This window comes from Oreochromis niloticus, linkage group LG11, assembly GCF_001858045.2.
Source record: "Oreochromis niloticus isolate F11D_XX linkage group LG11, O_niloticus_UMD_NMBU, whole genome shotgun sequence".
Classification (NCBI taxonomy): domain Eukaryota; kingdom Metazoa; phylum Chordata; class Actinopteri; order Cichliformes; family Cichlidae; genus Oreochromis; species Oreochromis niloticus.
The window spans coordinates 23,339,613-23,357,441 of NC_031976.2; the positions used below are offsets into that span (position 1 = coordinate 23,339,613).

At 45.8% G+C, this 17,829-nt stretch overlaps 1 protein-coding gene across 1 annotated transcript; it reads left to right on the top strand.

Annotated features, from left to right (window-relative positions):
* The first annotated feature begins 7,246 nt into the window (after window positions 1–7,246).
* On the top strand, window positions 7,247–16,257 carry atn1 (atrophin 1). Its single transcript, XM_019364684.2, is given in 7 exon segments — window positions 7,247–8,893; window positions 9,030–9,246; window positions 9,382–10,746; window positions 10,749–10,887; window positions 12,496–12,639; window positions 12,814–12,994; window positions 15,501–16,257. Coding segments are annotated over 7 exon segments (3,606 nt in total). The 5' UTR covers window positions 7,247–7,367; the 3' UTR covers window positions 15,535–16,257.
* Window positions 16,258–17,829: the final 1,572 nt, after the last annotated feature.

Below are 17,829 nucleotides of genomic sequence, written 5' to 3' on the forward strand. Positions count from 1 at the left end.
TTAGTGACCCTGTGTGTTTTGAGACTTATCTTGTTTGTCTCTTTTTTTCATGCTCTATCCTGCCGTCATTGTGCAGCGTTTGTGTTTTAAATTAAAGTAACTTTAATTACTTTAATTTAATCTGTGTGTGTTTGGGTCAAAGAGTCGTTCCAGCTTGACAGTTTGGTTTCACAGTTCATGCACAACAACAAAAAATGTTAAAGTTGTGTAGCTGTCTTGACTTCTTTACACATTGCAACTTAAACAGACTTCTGTGATGCACAGAATCGCGTCGTTAAATATAACCAGCTGTCAGAGGCAAAACACCTGCTGTGTTGTCGTCAACAGTCTGTGTCATAGCAGATATTTTTGATACTACAGGAAAAGCACAGGTATTATTGGGAATATTAATAAAGACCTGTTGCCGAGTGAAAAGTGGCTCAAATGCTACATCCACAGGCAGCAGTGCAGCAGCTTTTTTTTCTCTTCATTTTAATAATATTAATCTTTTATACTGCATAAAAAAAATAGTCTTTAGAAACTATTTTAAACAATCTTATTACAGCAAGTATCACAGAAGGTGCTGACTTTATATAATCTAATACAAAGAAGTTTATATTAGGAGAAGAGACAGTACACACACAAAGCAAAGACAGCTATACATATAATGGATAGATTAGTGTAAAGTGGATGTAGGAGTGGAGACAGTTGAAGCGTGGGCTAATAGACGTGTAAATTATCTAAAGTAGTATATAAATATACCAATCTTTTGATAAAGGTGTAATAAATGTACAGACCACATAGAAAAAAACATCATAATAGGAAAACTAAACAACCCCTCCAAAACAATGTATACCCTAAGATTTACATTAGATCTACCAGCTTAACACTTTAATACAGTAGAATTAATATATTTCTTAATGACATATGAAGGAAAAATCTAAATAACCTCTTTTTCTTTTCTTTTAAGCATACTCAAAAGAAATAAACCCAATAAAATAAAATAAATTGAAATAAATTGAGGTTAATAATGAAGTTTGTGGATTGTGGAGCTCAACAGGATAAAATGTAAATGAAATACAATAAAACATCATGTAAGCTATTTTAATTATGTTTTAGTTTGTTTACTGAATTTGAGATATTTCACTTAATGAAGCCATTTTATTGTTATATACTCAGCTTTTATTTAATAACAATAATTGTAGTATTACTATGTAACACTTGTTTACATTGTACTATTTTAATATTGTTGGATTTTATTTGGATTTTAAATGATTAAGATTGGAACTGTATTACAATTAAACTTGTCTACTCCTTTTAGTTTTTACCTTGTTTTGTCGTTTTGTATTTTTTTTATTGATTTATCAATTTATAGATTGATTTATAAATTTAGCCTGCCTATTTCACTTTTGTTGCATGTTAGGGAGAAATAAAGCGTGTCTTATCTTAAAAGCTGAATATAATGCAGTAAAGTGGCTTTACAAAGTAAAATAGCAAAAGTAAAGCAGAGTATTGTAAAATAATCTGCCACATTCATGCAGTTTGAGTGTGTGCACCTTCACTTTATCCATGTCAATGTGGGTCTTCTGTAAAGAACAAAAAAAACATTGAAATACAGAACATGATATTATTTAATTAGTTTAAATTGGTTACATAGCCTCACACCTGGCTCTGACAGCTGCACAGGTGTGACTGCAGGTCAGGTATCAGCTGCACGCGCCGGGCAGCAGAGGGAGCGCGAGCGGGGCTCGGTTCCTGTCTCGCCCCGGTTGCTAGTGATGATGATGAAGGAACGCTGGAGCTGCGCAGGCGCACCGCGCACAGTCTCCGGCCGGGTTTCCATGGTTACCACACAATAGGAGACGGGACAGGGGGCTGAGTGAAGGGGAGAGAGAGGGACGGGAGCGGAGAGGGGAAGAGGAGGAGGAGGAGGTCTGCAGAGCCGCTTGACTGGACACACCGCTGCAAGCTTTCCCCAGACAGACAGGAGCTGCTGGACAGCCGGGCGGACACACAACACGACAGAGATTTAATTGATCGTTTATTAATTGCCTAATTAATTCGCACGAGCCTTCTTTGTTAACTCGCACACACTGACATTAAAAGGCCCAGTTTCCTGTTTTCTCTTTAGTCCACCTTCAGCAGAACCTCTGAGAACAAACAGCATTTGTTCTCGTTGTTTTTCTTCTCCTCCTCTTTCTGTTTCACTGCCAGATAAAACCATAGTTATTCACTGCGAGCCTCTCCATACAGTAAAGGTGACTCTGGAGGGACTAGGCAACAGAGACATAGAGACCCTCCCTCTTGATCCCCTCCCTCTTCAGAGTTTTGGCCCTCTCTCTGCGCCTCTCTTCCTCTTTCTCCCTGCCTCACTACTCCCTCCTTCTCCTCCTCCTTCTCCTTCGCCAGCCTCCCCCCACCTCCACCCCCCTCCCCTCTCCTCTCTCTCTCTCTCTCCTTATGCAAATCACGCCCTCTCCTCTCTCCCTTTCTCTCACCCAACGTGCATCCCTCTCTCTGGCTCACCCCTCCGCTGAAAAAATTTGTGACTGTAAGAACAGAAGAGGGGCATTAAAAAAAAAGTGCAAGTCGTCTTAGAGGAAGAGGGGGGAGTAGGTAGGGTGGGAGAGGGGGGGGGCAAAAGAGAAAAGGGGGCGAAAGGGGGTGGGGAAGAGGCGAGGGTACGCATCAATTTGTACAGTCTTCAGTTGGCACCCCTGTATTTTTCCTACAACGAATAGCAAGAGATTTCCTCTGCATTATTGTTATGATCGGAGCCCGTTGCAATATGAGCCAGCACGAGTCTCTGTTGACAGACGACTGGGCTCTGAGGTGTGCGTGTCAGCGTGCAACATAAAACGACAAAACAGGGAGAGAAAGGAAAAGAGAGAGTGAGAGGAGTGGGAGCACGCATCGCTGGATATTATAGGTAAGGAGAAGGAAAATGGATGCTTATACTTATGTGTTTGGAGCTATTCCTGCTGGCCACGCTTGTGCTCTCCCTCCCATTTTTTCTCCCCCTTCTTTGTGCATTAATGATCATCCTGCGTTATGGCTAAATTATGTCCCGGTGAATTAATGTGAACTGAGCGCACGACGCGCACCCACATTCCAGCGAGGAAAAGGGAGAGCCGGTGCGAAATGCCATGATTCGCCATTCCATATCATCTTTCCTTTAAAAAAAAAAAAGAAAGAAAGAAAGATATGTGGAGCGTCTGGAAACAGCACTGCACAGGCATCCATTCTGACTGGGGAACATGTATGTGCTGCTGAACACGTCTCTTCCCCCCGTCGTGGATGGTCTGTGAAGGCAGACCATAGAGCAGCTTTGGCCGGTCTCCTCTGCATGTGTATCAATAACATTAGCAGCAAGAAAGAAGAAAGAGTCGTTGCAGTGCCCCGCTCGCTGGTGATGTAAGCAGAGCAACTGCATGCTGCTGCTTTGCATCACATGCAGTGGCCAATTTGTTGATAATATACGTGCTGTGTGCATGCATGTGTGTGCATGTGTGTTAGGAGGGGAACTTGTGGTGTAAATGCAGTTGTTTTCCGACCACAGCTGAGGACTTGCCAGTGGACCACAGACAGGCCAGTAGCTGCCACCTGTAACTGAGATGCATTGTGTGTGTGTGTGTGTGTGTGTGTGTGTGTGTGTGTGTGTGCAGAAACCCACCAGGCAGGCTCTGAATGCTTCTACTTCAGTGTCATGAACTTCGTCGTGTGTGTGAATAAGGGGACTGTAGATGCACACAGCACGCACTGCATCGCCTCTAAATATGTGTGGAAAGTGTGTACAGTGATGAAGATTTTACTCATAAAACTGAATCAGTCACTGCAGCATGCACTAATTAATGCATAGCCATGTGTAGTGAGGCTGCTACGGGCTTTACTTGCTTTAAATAAACACACATACAGGCGTATTTACAGACTCCACGCCACAGCTCTGCTAACTACTCTTTTTTCTTTCTTTTCATCCAACGGTGTGCACTATTTATATCCTCATTCAATATACATGAGCCATTTTTTCATCATAGTGGTACATGAATGGATGTATTAGCCGGGCCCCTGCGAAGTAGTCTGGCTATGTTGTCGATCAGATGGATAAAAAATCTTGACATTGTGCGTTTTTCCTAATGGTTGGCTTGGCTGGATAAATAAGCATGTGATTCTGCTGGCCATAACCAGGTCATGTGGGTTAACCACAAGTGGCTGTGGGTTTGGGCTGTTGTTGTGAAGGTGGAAGGAGGGAGGAGGGGGGTGTGGCCGCATATTCCCAAGATGTTTTGCTGGAGTTCTTCTGCAGACTGCGATCCGAAGTGAAGTCTACCAATCAGCACCTTTTCTGCTCTGCATGTATTATCAGTCACAGTGGGTTAACCTATTGTGCTGTTAAGGTTTTGGGCCGCTGTGGTGAAAACAAGAGTGCAGAGTCCAGTGGAAAGCAGTTGTGCCGATACAGTATGAAGCATGCTGGGAATTTAAATGTTGTAACTGGGCTTTTGCAGTTGTAAACTCAGATGTTTTCAACAATGTCACAAATTCCTGAACCCCGCGCTCAATGATGACACCAAATCTTGCCATCATATCATGAACTCATGTTACTCAAAGCCTTGTATTCTCATTAGGTTTTCCATGTTTTTGTTTATGCTTCTTCACAGGTTTCGGTAGCTCTCTTCGTGTAGTACAGCCCAGTCAGTAAGCAGCTGGAACCAGTTCAGTCCCTGCAATGGCTTGTGTTGTAAAATGGACGTTGTAAAGAAGAAATAATGAAAACAAGGACACACAAAGAATCGGTATGCATAAGGCCTATGTCTGCTTTCCACGATGATGTCAGCGATTGTGTACCTGCCTAACTCTTGATTACTGCTTCCACATCATAATTAGTTCAATATGTGATCAAATTTCAAAATGGCCAGAGTAACTGAGATATAAATTATTTATTTGGTTGCGAGAGGCCGTCTAAAAAACAGATTCCACATGTAAATTTGATTTTTTTTACCTCCCTCCCTTCTTCCCTGTATCCTCCTGTTCCTCCTCTCTCTTTCCTCCTCTTTTATTCACTACATCTTGTCGTCCTTGTTAAATTCCACCTTGGATTGAACGAGGTTGACTTCCCTTCAGCTTGATTTAACTCTGTGTTTGCTACAATCACTTCTTTATTTCTCCGTGCATATTGCGATGTTCCTGTATAATTGTCCAGTTTTAACACTTTCCCCACATGCCACGTTTCCTTCTTTCGTTGCACTTTGCTTCGCAGATGCCCATGCGCAGTGGGCGACGGCGGGGGGCAAGTGAGGAAAGAAGGGGCAGACGCCCGCACCCCAGCCCCTCTCGCCCTGAACGCAACGACAGACAGACGGTTAGACCCCGCCTATCTTATTATCTCCTTTCTCCTGTCACTGTTTGGGCCATACATTAACGTGTACGTGTGCATAATGAACAATAAAGGCCTTCCTGTGTTTCTTGAATTTTTGTGTGTGAATGTGTTGTCAGTGAATGAGTCATCCCTGTGATTGCCATAGATGTACCCCTTGCAGTGTCAGAATTGTTAGAGTGTGTGTTTTACACCGTAACACTTTGAAATCTTTGATGTTTCATGTTTGACACTAATGTGTGTGTGTGTGTGTGTGTGTGTGTGTGTGTGTGTGTGTGTGTGTGTGTGTGTGTGTGTGAGCGTGACTGCATGCAAGCGAAGCTTTGTTCTAAAAACAGACCTAGGCCTATTAGGGATTCAAAAGCGTCACTACAGAATTAAAAGTCTTGTGTTGTTTTAGCAAAGAGGTGCTGGTGAGGAATTGGCTGGAAATCGCTTCAGTCGCAGATCACAAGGGCATGATTCATCAGAGAGTGAGGGGGAGGAACTTGTGTCTCCTCCAAAGAGGCAGAAGGTTCAGGTTTGTGTTACATTTCATCAACTTGTTATATAAAGACCTAATACAAAGCTTTGATTTAAATGAATCACCTAAAAGGGGATGCCTCAGCTTGATATATCTTTATTTTCTGCCATCATGTAGATAGCAAATATTGCAACTTAATTTTTTTCCTCACCCTCAAATCATCTTTTCTTGTTAGGATTCAGCCCCTACTCCAAACCCTCCAACATCAACACACTCGACTGACAGCTCAGCTCCTTCCACTGTCCCACCTCCAACCTCAGTTGCCAGCCAATCCCGTGAGAGTGACAATGAAGATGGCCAATCTCAGGGCAGCAGGAGTTCAGTTGTAGGGAGCCTGGCCAATAGCAGTAGCAGTCTGAGCAGCGGGAGGGATATAGACCAGGACAATCGTTCCTCATCTCCAAGTCTTTCCGCTTCCCCTTTGGGCAGCCTGGACTCTGACTCTGATGTCCCTGATTCACCAAAGCAAGGAGACCGGGAGAAAGGTAAAGAGGGGGGCGCGGGGAAGGTGACAGGAGAGGATAGGAGAGTGCTGCGGGAGGGGAGGGGTGAGGAGCCCTGTGGAGATGGAGAAAAGCGAGATGTGGATGCAAGAATTGAGGACTGTCCATCTCTTAAGCCCCCCTCCACTCCCTGCTCTTCTTCTGGACTGACTCCCTCTCTCCGTGGAGCAGGAGATTCATCAAATGACAGCAATAGTGGGAGAAAGTCATATTTCTCTCTGGACTCTAAGCTGATGTGTAAAGTTGAGTACAGTGGACCGACCAGCGTTGATGCTGCGCTGAGCAGCAGAATGACTTCCAAAGCCAGCACACAGTGCGTGACCAAGACAACTATCTCCGGAGGAGATTATTCCCATAACAGCCCCAACATTCCCCATTCCCTGCCCCCTCCACTTCCTCCTCCACCTGCCCTGAAACCTTTGGAGCTTGGGGGACAAAACATGCCTACTGAGGTTAAGACAGAAAGAGACAAAATGGAAAAAGGAGACAAACTTCTGGACAAGTCTCAGTCCACTCCACCTTCTCTGTTGCCACAGACTGGCCCCCAACCTCAGTCCCAGTCTCAGCCTCAGACCCAACCCTCCTCCCACCCTCACCACTACAGCTCCACCGGCTGGCAGGGTGGCACGGCAACTGGTTGCCAGGCTAGCTGGGGCTACACCCGTTACCCTGGCAACCACCACCCACACCAACCACAGCACCAGCCCCCAGTTCAGCAGCAGCAACTTCCCTCCGTTTACAACCCTCCATCCTCTCGCCACTCCTCTTCCCACCCCTCTTACCTCCCCCATCCTCACCCCCACCCTCACAGGGAGTACCTTCCCAGGTATGCTGGAGGGGAGGAGACAGAGAGAGGGGGGTGCAGGAGAGAGGGAGAGGGGAGTGAGGGGGAGTGTGGGGGAGGGAGATCAACCGGGAGTTCTCCGCTCCGATTGGCAACAGTAGTAACAATAGCAGCGGGGCAAATAGTAACAGTGCTTGTGGTGGGATGGGTGGGCCCAATAGCATCCAAGGCAGAGACTTTGGAGCGCTGTCAGTCAGTCAGAACCGGGAATTCCAAGGTTCTGGGAGAGATGGACCTAACTTGGGGCCAGAAAGAAGAGACTTTGCTCCGGCTTTCAGAGACAGGGAGCGTGAAAGGGAGCGTGAAGGAGGAAGGGAGTTTAATCTGCCAAACCAAAACCAGAGTAGAGACTTTGGCCCCAGTGGAGCCAGCGGGGGGCATCCCAGAGACAAAGATGGGAGCAGATGGGGTGAGTTTGGGGGCCAGACGAGAGACGTTGTGGGCAGTAGTAACCCTAACAACAACTCCATCCCACAGGGAAACCCCCCAAGTTCAACCAGCGGGCTACCTGTCACCCCCATGCTGAACCGTGACCCACCTGCGTCTCCCCAAAACAATCCCAGTCACCCTACCCATCCTTCCCTGCCGCCACACCCCCACCCACATCCCCCAAACTCATCGAACCGGGACTTACCTCCTCCCATCGACCAGGCACAAACGCCCTCCTCTGGGGCGGATCACTTTCACAGGGAGTATCCACCCACTGGAGGAAAAGACTTTCCTGCTGGTGCGCCTCCTTCCACTGGCACAAATCGGGAGTACCTAAACTCCCCTGGAGTAACTCCAAACCTGGGACGAGAGTATTCAGGGCCCGGGGGAACGCAGCACCCCCACCCACCTCATCCCCACTACCAGTCTGGGCCAAGAGACAGAGAGAGAGACTCAAATCTGCGAGACACTTCTCTATACCAAAACCGTGGAGGCCCAAGTCAACCCCCTGCACTCTCTCCTTCCTCCTCTTCTAGCCATCACGGACACCCTTTGAATGCTCCTTATCCCCCTCCACCACCTCAGCCTCCTCTGCCCCCACCTCAATCCTCCCACACCCAACCACCCCCCTCAGGAATGGCACCCAATGTACGTCCTCCACACTACCAGTCTTCTGCCCAGACTCCTCCGACACCCCTTTCTCCTTTACCCAGCCCATCGACCAATCAGATGGGAGCTTTCTCATCTTTTCCTCCTGGCTCCTCCTCTGCAGCCAGCATGCCGCTTCCAGCGACAGGTGTGTCATCCAGCTGTTCGCCTGGATGCCGCCCTTCCCCTTATCATAGCACTTTGAACAACCACCCTCCTTTCAGTGGATCTTACCACTCTAACGGAAACAACAGCAGTACTATGGCCAACAGCAGCAGCAGCAGCAACAGTAGCGCACCCAACAGCAGCAATACCAATCCACAGTCACTCTCGCCTCAGAATGTCTCAAAAGGACCTCCACCTCTTAGTAACTCCGCCAGCAGCAACAACAATGGTATCTCTACACCTGCCTCCAGTTCTTCGCTCCCTGGTGGAGACGGACATTCGGATTCAGGCCCGCCTCCTACACCGGTCATTAAGGAAGAACCAATAGAAGACAGGGAAGAGAGTGAAAGCCCACCACCTGTGCTGAGAAGCCCCTCGCCTGAACCAAAAGCTGTAGACATTCCTATCCACGCCAGCCAGTCAGCACGGTAAAGTCAGCCTAATTGAGATTGTAAATGTCTACACTCCCTGTAATTAACAGCAGCTATAATTGTTACGATGGTGCTGCTGACTCCTGATGATTGTAATAATTATGTACTACACCGGTGTCTCTCATGACTTTAGGTTTCACAAGGTCCTCGACCGCGGCAGTGGGAACTCCTGCGCCCGCAGCGATGTCCTCTTTGTCCCACTCGATGGCTCCAAACTGTGGAAGAAGAGGAATGAGATGATTGAAAGGGCCCGCAGGGAGGTGGAGCAGCGGGCCAGAGACCTGCGAGAGAAAGAAAGGGAACGAGAGAGGGAGCGGGAACGTGAGAGGGAGCTCGATCGGCATCTACAGGTGTGCACATTTCAGGGTGATAATCATGTCAGATTTAATGGATTTGATGTAGTTTAAATTGGTCAGTTTAATGGGAGGGGAGTAAAGCAGACCAAAGCACATGTGATTTACTGTCTTCTCCTATTTCCTCTTCAGCAGCAGAAGGACGCCAGCGCTGCTGGAGGAGGTCGCCAGGGCTCCTCACTCTTCTTCCCTTCCTCATCCTCGATCATCCTCGATCCTTCGTCTTCTTCCGCTTCTTCCTCGGGCAACCCCGTCTCCCATCCTCCCCCACATCCACAACATCATCACTCACATCCTCATGCTCACCTTCCTCCGACACACCATCTCCACCCTACCCTCTCCCACTCTATCCCCCACTCCCTCCTCTTACCATCCATGGGTGGGTCACCAGCAGTGGTTGGCGGCCCTCAGGGGGCCCTGGGAATAGGTTTAGGAGGACCATATTTAGGCCCTGACACCCCAGCGCTGAGAACTCTGAGTGAATATGCTCGCCCCCACGCTATGTCTCCACTTGGGGTGGCAAGTCGTGCCCCGGCACACCACCCACAAGTTCATCATGGTCATCCCCACGTCCACCCCTCATTCTTTCTTCCTCAGTTTCAGAATCATGCTTTAGGTCACCCACACCACTTGCCCACTGATGCAGCTACTGCAGCAGCCATCTTGGGATTTTTGTATGGTGGCAGCCTGGAAGGTGGTCCAGGTGTTGGTGGTCACCCGGGAATGGCAGGGGGCCCAGTACCTGGAGGGATTGGGGGTGCAGGATTGGGAGGTGTCGGCTTTCCTCATGCAGTGGCTGCACACCGAGATCGGATAAAGCCAGGATTTGAGTTTAAGAGTGATGACCGGGTTTACCCACCAGGGTCTATACCTGATCCTGCAGTTCTTGCTCACTCACATTCACATGCTCATGCCAGTGCCCATGCGCATGCACACTCCCTGCTCCTTGGAGGCAGTGCAGCGGGCAGTAATGAGGTATCAATCTACGGCACTCCGCCTCCACCAGCTCCACTTGGCCCACCTCACCTCCAGAACCCAACTCTGGCCCCTGTAACTCGAGCTCCCAACCCTCCTGCTCCGCAGTCCCTGTCGAATCCACCCCCTTCATCTCTGCTCCCACCCACACTCCCCTCTCACCCTTCATCTGCTCCCCCGGCTCCCCCAGCTGCCTCTGCCGCTCCTCCCCCGGCTCCTCCTCAACCTGCCCCACCGACCTCCAACGCCACCTCACTTCACCACCCTGTCCCCCATTCTTCCTTTCTCAGCTCCCTGTCCTCTCATCAGCCACCAGCCCTGCCCCGGCCGCTGCCCCTGAGACCTACCCCACTCCCACTCGCTCTCCTGCCTCTTACGAGCGAGAACGGAGTGGAGAAAGAGAGCGGGAGAGGGAGAGGGACAGAGCAGCTCTGCCGGCCTTTGGGGACAGAGAGCGAGAAAGAGAGAGGGAGAGAGAAAGGGGAGGAAGTGTTGGAGGCGGAGGAGGAGGAAGCGGAGGAGGGGGAGGGGGAAGTGGAGCCAGTACAGGTGGAGGAGGTGGAGGAGAGAATCTGGGGCGTCTTCAGATGCTAAATGTGACGCCTCATCATCACCAGCATTCACACATCCACTCACATCTTCACCTACACCAGCAAGACACAGGTACCCACTGCTACTAACTATGCAATCGTCTATACCGACTCATCAATCTTCAGATTTCACAGACGTGTAGCTCAGAAAATTCCTGGAGTCAAAAGTTCATCTTCCAGAACTTGTTACAGGAAGGATAAAGCTGGTGATGTTCTGTAAAGCACAGACACCAATAAAGAAGAAAGCCCGAGGTGTTCCTTCTTTACACAAAATTTAGTGTCTAAAATCAGCCCAGAACAAATGCACGTTTTTAAGAAAAACGAAAAATTATATTTGTGACCCATTTTAAAAGATTTCCCTCTTTATTGTACGAGTACATCTAAAATGGGCACGGGCGCTGAAAAGTGTTGACCGAACACACTGATGGTTCTGCTCATTGGAAAAACAAAAAACAGTGCCAGCCTTATCCTTTAACTCCAGTATAATTACTTTTTGTATTAGTTTAGCTCGGCGCTGAACACAGCTTTTCTGTGATTGCATAGTTTTCTCTGAAACATCTGACCATTGTTATTCAAAGAAATTTGTTTTATCAAGAGAAGTAAAGAGATGTTTGTGCACTCAGATCTCTGTTTGGGAACAACAAGGAGCAGCTCACCCATCTTTAAATCCAAATTGTACATATTGACATTTGGAATGCACACTGACAAGTTTATATCCGGCTGCGATCATGAAGTTTCAGGACTTTTCTCATAAAAAGAAATCAAAATATAGTTTGGCTGTTCTCCTCTTTAAGGTCGTCTCTGTGTGAACTGCTTCTAGCACTGCTTCTATAGTCGGAAAGCTCCTCGGAAGTCTCGATTTGACCGTTTGCACCGTGTGCTCTGTGAACTCGAACCTTTGCAAGGAGCAAACATCTACTTTCGTGTCAAACCAACCCGACTTTCATGTCGAGGATCGCCCCTTGTGATTAAAAGCCGAGTTTGTGGCTAAAACGTGAAGACCTAGCAGCTGTTTTCAGTGGGAAAATCTGCTATGTCGAAGCTCAAAGGTGTGCAACCAGGAGCATGCTGATCATTTGAATTAATTCCCCTGGTTGAATTCTGTTGTAGCATCCTGAGGCATCTGAGGGAAAGCATTTGGCTGAAACAGCCTCGATTATGCGTAACATCGTATGCCGGTACACAGCTTAATGAAAACATATTGTTTTTTTGGCAACAACACCACAATATTAGCCCACCACCAGATCTAGCCAGATTTGGCTCCTTGTGGATTTGTCCAATTCTATAAAAAGAGATCCAGAGCCTATCACAGACACATGGGGTAGTGCTTTTGAATATAGATGACCTTAAAGGGGGGATTTAAATCAATAGTAATGAGTTTTTATGGGCGGTGCCAGATTGTCATATGACAATTTATATTATTGCTAAAGTGCAATCTCTAAAGAAAATCAAACCGACTTTATTTGTACTTGTCAATGTTTGTAAGGCTCTTGAGTTCACATTTTTACCCCTTCATTGAATAAAATTGTGTAAAAATGAGTTCCTCGATGAGAGCCTAATGTCACAGTATCAGTAGTGACAGCTGCTCTGACTTAATCTAAAGCTTTTAAGTGTTAACAAACAGCGCTATAATGCAGCAACAATAATCTCCTGTATTTCCTATTACATCACTGGCATCCAGCGGCGGGCGGGGTTCACCCCCTGATGGACCCGTTGGCATCGGGGTCTCCATTGGCACGCCTCCCTTACCCAGGAGCCACACTAGGCACCCCTATCCTGGCACACCCCCTCACTGACAGCGAGGTGCTCCGCCAACAGCTGTTCGGTGAGGAGAAGGCTCCTCGTCCATGTACTAGTTCAGTTTTCTTCTCTAAAAACACCGTGTTGAAAGCTAAAGAAGAAACATTTTGACTCTGGCGCTGATGAATGATCCCCGTTTTTCTTTCTCCCTTTCCCACTTGCTGCTGCGGCTGCTCTTTCCCCTCTGTTTTGGTGGCAGGTGCTCCTTTCCGTGACTTGCCCCAGCCTTCCTCTCTCACCGGCCCCATGTCTGCAGCCCATCAGCTCCAGGCCATGCAGCAGGCACAGAGCGCAGAGCTGCAGATCCAGAGACTGGCCCTGGAACAGCAGTGGATTCATCACCATCACCACCACTCCCTCACCCAGGATGAGTATTACAGGTACAGAGGCTTTGCATCCACTGCAGCTGCCAGTGTTTGACTCTAACTATTCAATTTTTTCAGTTGCTTTGTAACACAATAACCACTTAACAGTATAAACTTTAGGTTCTATCCTAATTACGACAAGTATTAACACAAACCACACTTAAATGCACTTCACAGGAAAATGTTGAGGTCACAGTGATTCAGCTGTAGAAACAGGTACGACAACAATGCTACAGCATCTCTGTTTTCATTTCCTCATGAAGGTCAGGCTGCTTGGTTTGGGGTCAGCATACACTCTATTTTAACAACATTGTGGGTTTTGAGTTCTTGGCTGCTAGCTTTTTGTAGCGTGTTGTCTTTGATAGATGCTGGTGAAGCGATGTCGTGTTAGCTGGAGGTTATAGTTGTTCCTGGCCCGGGTGCATTATGCACTTTGTCGTCATGTTCATGTTCTTTAAGTAAAATTAAAGTACAGCTCATTATCTCCAGTCCTCATAGACCACATACTGTTTTCTCCTTCCATGTGAACCGTGTAGCACAACTGAGCAGGAAAAGCAAATGTTGATTAACTATTTTTAAATCGGAAAAAATGATGCAGAAAATTGAAAAACTGATGGAACGTAATTGTTCGATGAGTAACGGGTTGATTAGGGAAAGTGTGATTACTGACTTTAATACAATAATGTGCTACTTTTCTTCACTGCGGGTAAATATAATTTAATTACAGTGCTGCGTGACACCCAGCACTGCCTGGGGTGGTGGTGTCTTTTTTTGCTTGACCAACAGTCAAACCCTGAACACAGCTGGGTGGCTGTCATGTAAGACAAATAGAAACTGAATCTTTGAACATATAGGAAGCCAGAAGCTTTTTATTCATCCAAATATGCTCTGATAAATATGTTCTGATATAATGACCACTACTGTTACTGTTTTACAGACTAATCCATCTGAACCCACTGCTGAGCCTTTAAGCTTTATTTTCTGTATATTTAAAATTAACATAAAAAAATACTACAGAGTACTATCTTTTAAGAAATAATTAAAATTCCTTTACATTTTTTTTGGTTTAGAAAGGACCTTTGGGTGGTAACAAAATGCTGCAAAGTCTACGTTACCTTATTTGACATTTTACAAGTTTTCTTGGTATTTCTGATTCACTGAACACAAACCTGGTTAAAAACTGTTACAATGCTGGTGATTTTCCATCGGGTGATAATTTTCCATGGAGCCACTGGCCCTTATTAGTCTGTTCCACTGATAGGAATCTTTAAATCTACGACTAGGCTTTGTCAAAGTACTGTCCAAGCTTTGAAGACTCCTATGGGTGGAAAACAATCAGAATTAGCTCCATGTGTCAGTTTGCAATGAAAATAAAGCTGTTTCTTTTATCCTTCATTTTTTAAGAGACTGTCTTGCATTTTATCACCTTAAACAAATAAAATCTGAATGCAGGAAGCAATCTTCCTGAATGTACTAGCATTTCTCTCTGTATATTTATATTTAGTTTTTTATCTGTTGTTCCCTGGTCACATTCATTAATACACAGTCCTGGTAAAAAGAAAGTGCATCCTCAATTTAAAGGATATATCAGGACGTAATAAAAATCACCAGAAGCTTCCTTACGGCTTCCATAGCAAAAGAGGTTAAGTAGCAGCTAGGAACTGCTAATCAAATTCACTTGATTAATTGATGATCAATGAGTGTGATCATTAATAAAAGCAGAAGTTTTAGCAGATTGCTGGTTTGAAGCATTCAGGTTTGTGTTAACATAAAGCCAAGAAGGAAAGAATGAGCAGTGATCTTAGTCTGTTAGTCTGGGAAGGGTTATAAGGCCAATTTGAAGTGCATCATTCTACAGTGTGAAATATTATTACACAAATGGAAAATACTCAAGACAGCTGCTAATGTTCCCAGGAGTGGATATCACAAATTCACCCCAGAGCCAGAGAAACTTAAAAAAACCCAAGCGCTACATCTCAGACTCTATAGGCCAAGGTGAGCAAGTTAAATGTTAAAGTTCACGACAGCACAATTAGAAAAAGATTGAACCAAGTATGGCTTGTTTGGAAGAGTTGGCTGCAAAGCTGCACCTGGATAAACCGCAAGACTTCTGGAACAATATATGGTCTAATATGCCATGTTGTTTTCCTACTCAAATTTAATAATGTCCTGATATGTAAAATCTTAGAAGTTAAAGAGGGTGTACTTTCTTTTGATCGTGACTGTAGCTGAAGACCAAAATGAGTAAAAATGGCCCTAAATCTGACGTTTGGCCTCACACGTGTTCAGTAGCAGAAATCTGATTGCTACATTTTGATCTGCCTCTAACCAAGGCTTGATCACAGGCTGACTCTACAAACATCACTGATGTTATTTTTGTAGATGAAGACCGAAGAGAAGTTTTAATCACGGGGACGAGTGTTTGAAGCGTTTTCCGACACGCTTGTGCCGAGATGATATCGAACCTCTGTCCAAAACCTTAGGTCAATGCACTCATTCGATTCCTCCTCTCACTTTTTAGTCACCTGAAGAAAGAGAGCGACAAGACCCTGTGAGGGAGGGGCACCAACAAACAGCAGCATGGAGAAAAACCAAGGGAGAGCGTGCGCAAGGAGAGAACAAATACAGCGAAACAAAAAAAGCACTGAAAACAATGAGGGAATACAAGACTCCGAACAGAGGTCGGACTCATGGACAGGGAAATCGCAGAAGGAAACAAGAAGATTTTGAAGGATTAACAAAAGAGGGAGGAGGGCGTGAAAACCTTGCACAGAGTCCCCGCGAACGGCACCAGACTCCAGCGCTTTCCTGCATAATGTTGTTTTGTATTGTGCTCTGTACAGTATATTAGATGGGGGCGGCAATAGTGAAGTACAGTATATGTAAAATACTTGATGCCAGAAGGAATGTGTACATGAGTCCCTTTTATGTCATTGCATGTAGCTATAGGCGCTTATTCTGAACTGGTGGAACTTTTGGTTCTATTTTTAGTAATTACCCCCTCCTTTGTATCTGAGGGGCGTTCAATATGCATGAGACCAGCATTTTAGTGTTCTGTTATGTTTACGATCAATAGCATTGTTATAATGATTAATGTTGTCCGTTTATTGATAATGATATAATTATATATACAGCACATATTATTTGTATTATTTTTTTACATTTTCATGGTATGGCAGTCAGTTTTTATTTTTTACGTTCAATTTAACTTGTGAAACAAGATGCAAAGGAAGGCAAAAAAATCTGGAAATAAATTATAATCTTTTTTTTTGCTAGTTTCTCGAGTGCTCGTGTGTGTGTGCACTGTGCCCCCCACCCCCTCCACCTCTGCTCCAGCTCTTACATACATTCAGAGTATTTCCCCTGTCTTTGTTTTATACAAGTCACTCATGCACAAAGCATATCAAATTCTTCTCCCCCCCCCTCTCTCTCTTTCTTGCTCCCCTTCTTTCTCTTCATCGCTCACTCCCTCCCTCTCTTGGTGAGTGTGGCTAATAGGAGACACATGGGATGAGTGTGAGACATGGGAGTTGAGTCGCTCCAGTGAACACCAGCCACCCTGTAGAGCGAGCATTCCTTACTGCGCTGTAAAAATGAAGAGGGGGGAGAAAAAAAAAAGATATAAAGACAGAAATGAAAAGAAAGGAGGAGCTGTGAGAGTGTGATTTACGGACACTGCTGAAGGCTCGGGGCTGTGTGTGTTCTCACCGCGTCCCGCCAGAGGAATCTCCTTCAAAACGGATACGGATCAGTGAATACGTCCTTTTTACGTCAGACAGACTCTCTGCTGGCTCACGGAGCTGCTCAAACAAACTTCACGTTATCACAGCCTTTAATATTCTTACTGATGTGTTCTGTCTAACGTGGATCCTCAGAGGCCTCAACTCTGCATCCCTTTTGTGCAATAAAAGCTCCTCGTACTGTTGTGGCACTGACTGATGGCCTTACGATGAAATATACATATTGTACAGGCCATTCTGTTGAGTTGGTATGTAGGTTGTGGGCCATTTAAAGTCACCTTGAATAAGTGTGTCAGTGTAATGTAAAGTGATTTCTAGCAGGACAAACCTGATTTCCCCCCCGGTGACATCGCATCTGGGGGTTATTATTAGCACTTCATCAGTCCTTTCCCAGGATGGATGAGGACGTAGGGAAAGGTATAGATGAAAGACATATGAGGTTGTTTGAGGGATTCTATGTGGCTGGCATTTGCCTCTTTTTATATGTGGACATAAAACAAAGAAATATTATTTTACTGCTTGTTACTGCAAATATCCAATCAGCCGATCATGTGGCAGCAGCTCACAGGATTTGGGCTTCTAAACATGGTCAAGACAACCTGCTGAAGTTCAAACTGAGCATCAGAATAAGGAAGAAAGGTGATTTCAATGACTTTGTGCGTGGTGTGGCTGCTGGTGCATGGGTATTTCAGAATATGCAAATCTATTGAGATTTTCCAACACAATGAGAAAATTGTAGCTACTCTTTGGGTGAAAATGCCCTGTTGATACCAGAGGTCAGAGGAGGGTGGCCAGACCGCCGGCAAGAAGTCAGGTGAGTAAAGTTTTCTTAGTGTATTTAGATACCTGCTAATTACTTATTAGCAGGTATCTGTGTTTGATACAGTTTGATAAACAACTGACAGCTTAGCACTCAAACTTCTTGTCCACATACTGGCCCCCAAGCAGCAACATGGTGTCAGCTAAATGGCTAAGGTTGATGTTTCAAACCAATGGGTAATGTCCTTAGACAGTATAAAACATAGATGTAGTCACCGTGACATTACCTGGTGACTTCCCTACTGCTGTGATGTTTTGAATCCAGAAGTGACAGATGAAAGGGAGAAGTGC